The 9,652-nt window shown below is 37.3% G+C and overlaps 1 protein-coding gene across 1 annotated transcript; it reads left to right on the top strand.

The window, feature by feature from the left end:
* The first annotated feature begins 600 nt into the window (after nt 1-600).
* On the top strand, nt 601-5,130 carry LOC146332190 (ADP-ribosylation factor 4-like). Its single transcript, XM_084740185.1, has 6 exons — nt 601-845; nt 1,527-1,607; nt 1,792-1,901; nt 2,140-2,211; nt 2,392-2,514; nt 4,135-5,130. Exons 1-6 carry the CDS (start codon nt 779-781, stop codon nt 4,225-4,227), a joined length of 546 nt encoding a protein of 181 aa, XP_084596311.1. The 5' UTR covers nt 601-778; the 3' UTR covers nt 4,228-5,130.
* The last annotated feature ends 4,522 nt before the right edge of the window (nt 5,131-9,652 follow it).

Genomic DNA, 9,652 nt, shown 5'->3' with positions numbered 1-9,652 from the left:
TAGAGAGGAGAGAAAACATATTGATATATAACTAAATCTGTATATATGTCTTTATGCATACCTGCTCACGGTTATCTACAAAGTATAATAAGTAAAATATGTATTGGTAAAAGTATTTTTGCACTGATTGTGCAGAATAGCCTGTTTCAGAATAATATATAGTGTATTGATGGATTCGGATTCTGATCATTGCATTAACTTTATCAGGTGTTAAAGGTGGAGCTCATTGTAATTACTTTATTGCTGGGTAGCTTTTGAAATTTACCCCCAGTTAAGTCATATCTTAATCTAAAACAACCCATCATAACTGAATGATTGTGTTTTGTATCAATAATATGAATGTGCACAGTAACCAGTAACAAGTTAAAAGTATGGTGGAGTAGAAGTATAAAGTAGCAGAAAATAGAATTTCAAGTAGCTGCCTGAGTAAATTTACTTAGTTACTTTTCAACACCAGTGATCTTATGTTTTAATTACTTTCATATCAATTAAATTAAAAAAAAAAAAAAAAAAACAATAAATAAAGAACTGTACTTTTATTCTGAAGGTCCCGTTAGCGGAAGTGTAGTTTTCCGGTGTGTTGACACCGGGGTTGTATCTTCTGCCTGCGCCGTCACTGCCACCGTGTACCGAGCTGACAGCAGCCGGGGTGACACCATGGATAACACACGGACACACACACTGTATAAAAACACAGACGCTCACACACACCGACACAAACACACTCGGACACACGACGAGCCGTTTACAACAAACAGGAGCTTCAACCTGAACCAACATGGGCGTCATCATCTCACACCTTTTCTCCAGATTCACCTCCAAGACACCTGTGAGGATACTGATGGGTGAGAAAAGCATCACAACTTTCTCTCTTTATTTATTAATTCATTTATTTTAAATTGCTGTTGTTGTAAATGTAGTTGTAGTAGTTTGTAACTACTAACAAAAGTATTAATAGTTGAGTTACTTGATTTTATTATTTAGTAATTTCATTTAGGGACGCAGGACAAATATCAGGATCGATAAATTATCGCCCGCTAAACCTACATCATCATTGTTATTATTATTATTAATTTATATTAATAAATATCTATATTGATTCCTGGTTTGAGGTGACAGATTATGTAAACGTATTGAATTTGAATTGTTAATTGGCACCGTTTTTTTTTTAAACTGTAGAACTGATCTTTGTTTTTGTCTTATTAGTGATGAGTAATAATAATAATCCATCTTTGCTCACCTCTTTTTTAGACTTTACCTTCAGGTGAGCATAAAGAACAGATAAATATTTTATCATACAGCTTATAAAATATGATTCTCTGTTATAAATTAAACTACCCACCATATATAATTAGTTCCACAATCAACAAAAATAAAAATAAAATAGTATTTTTATATCACAGTTTACTTTTACTCCTACTTAAATAAGTGTTTTAATAATTCCTCCATCGCTGTTGTAAACTAGTATTTGTAAACTGCTGTGTGTGTGTGTGTGTGTGTGTGTGTGTGTGTGTGTGTTCCTGCAGTGGGTCTGGATGCAGCAGGTAAAACCACTCTGCTGTACAGACTGAAGTTGGCCGAGGTCGTCACCACCATCCCAACTATCGGTCAGTGATCGGTTTGATCTGTTTACATTAATGCTCCATTTAAAACAAATAGAGTGGTGGAAATCATAAAACAATATAAATTAACTCTCTCTGTGTGTTGTGTGTGTTGTGTGTGTGTGTGTGTGTGTGTGTGTGTGTGTGTGTGTGTGTGTGTGTGCGTGTGTGTGTGTGTGTGTGTGTGCAGGTTTTAATGTGGAGACGGTGGAGTACAAGAACATCAGTTTTACAGTTTGGGATGTTGGTGGTCAGACTATCATCAGACCTCTGTGGAGACATTACTACACCAACACACAGGTAACACTGCTGCTGTTATCACCACTACTGCTGCTGCAGAAAGACGCACCAAAGTTGGTTTGAGGACATTAGTTTCATTTATTTAAGTCTGACGAGGCAGAGAGTTCATGACTTTTAGTTCTGCTCATGAGTGAAGCAGACGGTGTGCAGATGATCCTGCAGCATTGTTTCTGTTTGCTGCTCAGATGTTTTGCAGTAATGCCTCTCTGTCTGTCTCTGTCTCTGTCTCTGTCTTCAGGGTCTGATATTTGTAGTCGACAGCAACGACCCTGAGAGGATTAAAGAAGCTGCTGACGAGCTGCACAGAATGGTACACACACACACACACACACACACACACACACACACACACACACCATTTGTCTGTTAAAGTTAAAGTTAAACCTAATTACATCAGAGGTCGTCGCCGATTGGTTGATATCTGATTTTAAACAATTTTTAACCCCAACCCTGCTGTCAAACTCACCACGTTTGTGTTTGGGTGTTGCAGTTGGAGGAGGACGAGCTGAGGGGCGTGGCCGTGCTGGTGCTCGCCAACAAACAAGATTTGCCCAGAGCCATGTCGGTCAGTGACATCACAGAGGCCCTGGGCCTATCAGGAGTCTCACAGCCGGTAGGTGTCGAGTTCTGCAAACAATCCCGTGATGCAGTCTCATGTTATAGATGACCGCTGTGTGACGCTACGCCTCGTCAGTGATCATTTAGTGTGTTTATTGTCAGATTGATGAGTACGAGGCAGCAGGGAAGTGACTCAAATGCAGATCAAGTATTCAAGATTTTCGGGAATGTCCTTTCTGTATTTTTGGTCCACTATGACACGTGGTCCTCTGTACACTCAGTGAATCTCTGTAGAGTCTCTGGTCTCAGACAGCAACTCTCTTCATGAACTAAAGGTTTGTGTATTTTGCTTTCCGTTTTGACACGACTGTTGGAGCAGCTGAACTGCTCAGGTTTTTGTCCCAACTTCCTGGACATAGTTGTCAAAAGTAATGTTAAAAAGTAAGTTTAAAAGTAGAAATTTGTAAACTTCTTATGACGCCTCACATTAATTAACCCTCATACTGTATGGAGGCGCCACCGCAGCGATGGTGAGTGAGTGATCGTGCAGGCAGCTGCTTTTTGTCATCCACTCAAACATTTGTAAAAGTTTTACTTTTAAATGAAAAATGTATTATTAACCTTTTATACGATTTAAAATATATTGAGAATAAATCTCTAGAATGTCAATGAGATCATCTCAACTAACTTTAATCAACTAAATGATCAGAAAAAGGGGAAATCTCCATAAAAGAGTTGGTCTGAACTCTTCAACCTCGTGTGTACAGCAGATTTAAACCTCACATACAGCGCCCTCTGGTGGCAGAGAGACACAGTGATTAACTTATTTAAAAAAAAAAAAAGTTTGGTAGTTAATGACGAGAGACGAATAATTTTTTGATCCAGTTTGAATTGTGCCAAAAAATTATTCTTGTCACTTCAAAAATAATATCACAGATAATTTCGCAGTTCATGGTTAATATAAGACTAAAAATATGTAATATGAAAGACTACACACCCAAAAGTTAAGTGACGACACTCATTTAACACTCACCAAAACATTGTAGAGCAGGTCCTGCAGCTCCCAACATGGCCAGACGTGTGATTTTCACTTCTTTTAATACTTTTTACCTCATTCTGGAAGAACTAGGTGTGCAAAGTCACGACCATGTTGGGGGCAACAGATGAAGTTCACTGAACGGTTTCACACAAAAACGGTACTTAACTATTTTTACGACAAACTGCGACTTTCTCAACTTGCAAAATGAACTTTTAAACTGACAAATATCATACATGTCATTGATGGCACAATTCAAACAGGATCAAAAAAATGATTTATCTCTCGACATTGACCGCTGACAGAGGAAGGGGAGGGTGTCTTCTTTGCAAAGTAAGTTTTTACATACGAGGAATTTGCCTTGGTATTTTGGTGCATTAATATCAGTAAACATAATACGAGGAAATAAGAGAATAAAAAGCAAGTACTGCAAAAGTCAAGAAACATAATAGAAAGTGGAAAAATTTACAATAGAGAATATGAAAAATATTTTCAAAATGAGAGAGCTCTTCAGTTCATGCAACAATGTGCAAAAAGTTCACATTATAAATTATAAACTGATAATAAACTAATGTCAAACTGCAGCTAAGCTCATGTCTTTGTCCCTCTGTGTGTGTGTGTGTGTGTGTGTGTGTCCAGTGGTTTGTCCAGGCGTCCTGTGCGGTCAGCGGGACAGGTCTGGCCGAGGGTCTGGACTGGCTCTCTGACCAGATCCTCAAACAGAGACGCTGACGTGACGCTCGGGTGTTTTTCCGCTGTACTCTGCTTCCTGATGAAGCTTCACACGCGTCGGACGTCCTGCTGTGAACCGAGCTGAGCCGATGAAGGATCCTTCGTCGTCGCTTTGACCTTTTAAATAGACCTCGCCATAGTGATGCTTTACTGCTGCGTTCATGGCGCACAAAAAATCCTGTAGATCCTAAAAAACACTATTAACTAACTCAATTTAGAACAATATTAAAGATCGATTTGAATTCTGTTACGTCAAACTGCTCGTGCCTGTAAAGCATTCCTACATGTGCTGTTTACTTTAGGATGACTGTATGTTGTTTATTGTTAATTTTAATGATTATAAAACCAGTGTGATGAGGTCGTGAACGGCTCTTTGAGTTGATTAATGTGAAATCAGACGATCATCATGATGGTTCATCGATAATGATTCATAAAATGACGCTGCAGCACTGAAGCCAAATGTTTTGTTGCTGAAATCAATCAGGAGTGATCAAAAATCAGACATTTATACTTTTATTATTTTGTTTATTGAATATTCCCATACTGGGAGCCGCTGTTTTAGACGAGCAGCAGGGTTATTTTTTAATAGGAAACAAAGTTAACTGCACTGATTTTATTCATGTTCTCATCTTTCTGAGATTATTTTTACAGCAGACGATAATATCCAGTTTATCTGTCATCTGTTATAGTTTTACAGGTCAAATATCGGCCTGTGCTTCTAATGAAACTTTGCTGGTTTTGTTTGGTGTCATTTTGTGCGTTGCTACCTGGACAATCAGTGAAGGTATTTCTGTAGCATTTTTGGCCTGTTCTGTTTTTTCACTGTCTTAGTGAAAATATATATTTTTATATATTTAATTCATTTTGTTTATATTTATTTTATGAAAATAAAGCTGTTTCGGTGGCCAGTTTAGTATGTGTGTTATTTTTTAATACAGGCACATTTATATCTGCTGAGTAAGTTATGCATAAGTTGTTATTAACAGGTTAATATTACAGTGAATACAGTAAGGTAATCAATATGGATATTGGTGAAATAGTTCAAATGAATGGACAAACAGTTAGAAGTGACGGCTAAATGATCCAATAAATTGATCCGATAGAAAATAATGTACAGAACTTACTGCACAAGAGAAAAGATTAATACCTATGATGGAAATAAATCAGGGAAAAACAGATTAATTGATCCAGCAAAAGTTTTGTGTCGTCTTCTGTTTTCGTTTTTGACTTTCACTAACAAACACTGCGCCAACATAGATGTGCATTTGAACAGTTTATTGGTTACGAAGGGTTGAGGATGATGAGGTGGGGGGATGTGGGATGGAGGTGAGGAGGGAAGGGGGGAGGAGTTAGGGTTGAGGGATGAAGGGTTGTTGGATGAGGAATGTACAGGATGGGAGGGGATGTAGGGTTTAAGGTGCTGGATGGACGGATTGGTACGGTGGAGTCGGCCGGAGGACCGGATGGAACCAGGCGGGGCTGAGACTCTGGGAGGGGACGCCGTCTCTCGCAGTCTCCTGGTGTTCGGAGCCCCGTTGGTTCCTGTATCCAAGTGAAGAGAGAAGAAGAAGAAAAAGAGGGAGTTGATGTGGGACGTGGAAACAGAGATAAAGGGTGAAGAAACAGTTGAGGTCTGAGGCGTCTTTGTTCCTGAATCTTGTCATAAAACTTCATTTTGTGTTTTTTTTTTTAAATGTGAGCCTTTGTTTTGTTATGGTGGAAAGTGTTTATTGTGTATAATAATAAGTATAATAATAAGTTGTGTATAATATAAGTTAATGCTTCAACGGTTAGTTAGCTTAAAATAAATACTGAGATAAAAGATAAATTGATAATGATATTAGATAAAAGACAGCACACAAAATCACACTTGTAATTTATGTTTGATTTTAAATCGTTGGGAAATATTTTCACAAAGCAAATTGGTGAAACATTCCTCCATGTATTTAGATTTATTTTACACATTTCTGTGAATTATCCTTCATAAACTGTTACTGTATGAAATTAAATCTTTTATTTATTTATTTATTTATTTTTTAAGGCTGAGGAGCAGCTTCTTTCCTCTGGCTGTGAATCTGATTAATTCATCCTCAGCACTCCTACATGTAAAATAGTTAGATTTAATTTTATTTATTCAGTCAATCAACTGTACATAAGTTTAATATCACTAGACAAACCTGTGTTGTGTTGATGTAATATTAAACTATGTTCTGTTCTGAATTCACAGCTGTAAAACTTCTCCTGGAGCTTCTGTATCTCGTGGAGGTTCGTTTGATCTGAAAACATCAGCAGCCTGACTCGGGGCGGGTGGAGTTAGTGCTTTATTTATCACTGAAAAGCCTTTTATTAATCATGACACTTTTTTTTTTTTCACAATTATCACTGAAACATATTTACAGTTCAACATCGTCATCGATCCCCGTCGTGTTTTCTTTCCTGCGTCAGTAAAGTGCAGCTCCACCAAACACGAGTCCTTCTCCTGGTTACAGCAAGAAAACATCCTCCCAGAATACAGAAAAATAAAATCATCATCATCATCATCATCAGTAACTGTTCACTCCGGCTTTTAGAAACGTCTTCACCGTGTCAACGTCCCCAGAAGAGGTTTGTCTGTTGTCAGAGGGGCTTTGACCTCTGACCTTTAACATCCCCACGTGTAATGATGTTGGAACTGAAGCTTATTCTGATGTTTTTCTACTGATAATCACTCTGGATAAAGGCGGATTAGTGGATAAAACCTGCGAAACACATTTAAAAAAAAAGGCCCCAAAACAATGACGAAGCTCAACGTTTGTGAAAGCACAGATAAATATTTTGAAGCCAGGAGAAACACACTGACTCAGCTTGGCAGAGAAGACGTCGAGACATGGTCCTTACGTACACCAAGATGTTAGAAATGTTAGTTTTCTTTTTTACTGAGTGAATGAACACGTACCAGATCAGATTATCAGAGAAGACAAAAGTTCAGCCCAAACTTTTCTCTTTCAGTTTTCAAACTGTTTTGTAACAAATACAGTAAAAGAGATCACTGATCAGATTTGTGCTTGTGTTGTTCTTCATTTTCCAAATGTAAAATCAGTGTTTCACAATTTAAACGGACCAAAAAAAAAAAGGAGAGCGTCTTTTATGAGGCCTAAAACCTGAACTGCTTCTTATTAATGAGCACTACGTTCATGCAACTATTCATTTTTTACGAGGCGGAAGCTACAGACGTCTCACTTTGTAGAAAAATCTTCAAACGAAAAAAGGGGTTAAAGATTTTCTTTTGTGTAGTTTAACACCTCCAGGACGTCCTGTGGCGGCCATGTTGGCTCCCGTCCCGACAACATGCGCGATGCACACTGCGTTCAAACGCCATAACAAGCTGCGATGCTGGACGAAGCACAGTTAATGATATGTTTCTCTACAAGAACAGAAAAAGCTGAATTCTGAAGCATATTGATCGTTTATATTGGCACTGGAAGTTACTGACTGTTATAGATCTTTTCCTGCAGCTCGATATTTTGAAAAGAAAAAGAGTTGTAGAGTTGACCTTTGACCTCAGAGGAGCAGAAAACCAGTGCTTCTGGTTTTACCACGATAAAAGGAAAATGTGGTCAATATTTTAAAATAGATAAAGTCGTCTTCAACATCAGTGCTTTTGCTGGAGAAATATCAGAATAAACTTTTTTTTTTTCACAGAACATACTGCAGAAAAAGTTTACAGGGCTAGTTTATATTTTTTTAATTATGCTCCATTTGTTTTTTATTTATAGTTATTTATAAGGATATCTTTTTTAGGTTGCATATTACATTCTGTTGCATATGTTTGTCACAAGTGTTTGATCATTGCATTGATATTCCTCCTTAATATCGGTATCATCCCCAAAAGTTCGGCATCGGTCAGGCTCTAATTTTTGCATAAAACTCACAGTATTTGCTGCCAAAAGTATCTATGGTTCAAATGCAGGACCTCACTCAGTGAGCAATGATTTAATGATTTCCAGGTCAGTAAGTAAGATTAAAAACTGGGCTGAATTTGTTTTTTTAATGGCTGTGAAGCAGAAGGGAGAAACGCGTTGAAACTACAGTTATATTTTATGTATTTGGAGAAACAGAAAAACAAGTGTCTGTTGTTTGTTCAAATGCCTAAAATGACCTACATTTACATTAAAGGTGAGCTACTGAGCCAAGATCCTGAAACAGTGACGTTTTTGTAATGAGACTCAAATATCGAACTATTTTGCCAACGTTTGATTGGCCAAAGTCTCCCGTCACAGGAGAGATTCAAATCTAAAACCAGAGCAGAGAGGAGGAGCAGTAAAGGTTATAACAAAACTTTTGCCAATGACACCAAAAATTACCCGTCTACCCCACCTTTAACGTGACGAGGACCTCTAGTGGCAGAGTAAATTTATTACATGGGAAAAAGGTTTAAAGGGATAGTTCACTCAAAAATGAAAATTTATTTTTGTAGTTCATTGCAGCCTTGCAGAATCTCTCAAAAAATAGAAGTGAATGGTGACCACTTTTCAAATGTAAAAATACAACAGAATAAAAACATAAAATGCCTCCATACTGTTTGTCTGGTGTAATTCAAGTCCCCTAAAGCCCTGCTGTGCCAAGTTGACCAAAAAAAATGTTATTTACACCATGTTTTTAGCCTGAATCTTCACTGTAGATCCTTAGCTTGGAGCCAAACTGGTCACCATTCACTTCCATTGTTAGGGAGATTCTGCAGCGATTTGTGGAGTAAAGAAATAAACCCGACCCTCAATCTGCCTGACAGTGAGTAGATGATGACTCAGTTTTCATTTCTGGGTGAACTATCCCTTTACATCTTTACGTCTGATGACGTTAATGTTGCTATTTTTTAAAAACCATTATGTTTCCCAACCCTAACCAGCTAGTAATTAGGGCTGTTTTTGACAATTTTGAAAAAATATCTAATTGTAATTATTCTGAATGATAATTTTTACAGCATTGTTCTCATTTTCATTTAAAACAAATTATTATGGTGTGAATTTTGCAAAAATTTGTACCAGACAAAGATGTTTTTTGTAAAAATATTATGTGTAGGCCAGGACATTTCTGCAGCACGATATTTAATTTAAGATGGTAGTTTGACACACATTTTGTATTTAACACGTATTGCACTTCCTGCAATTTGAAAACTGCGGTCAGCCATGTTGTGATTTCGCTAAAATTTTGATTAATTTTCAGCCCCAGCAGTAATATTACTGTGACAATTTTTGGACAGCAGTGACCACAATTATTTTTTCATTTAGCTCTTAGAATGTGTTGGCAACCAAACATCTAAACAAAACTTTTCAACCAAATTCAACCCAGTTTCAACCTTAAACATCTAAAATATCTTTTGACATAGAAATCATCAAATCCATGCTGACTGGATGACGTTTTAAACTTCTGAATATGTTTCTCTTCT

Source organism: Lutjanus erythropterus, chromosome 2 (assembly GCF_056507025.1).
Source record: "Lutjanus erythropterus isolate fLutEry1 chromosome 2, fLutEry1.hap2, whole genome shotgun sequence".
NCBI lineage: Eukaryota > Metazoa > Chordata > Actinopteri > Lutjaniformes > Lutjanidae > Lutjanus > Lutjanus erythropterus.
The sequence above is the reverse complement of the archived record's forward strand: the minus strand, read 5'-3'. Positions and strand labels throughout refer to the sequence as shown.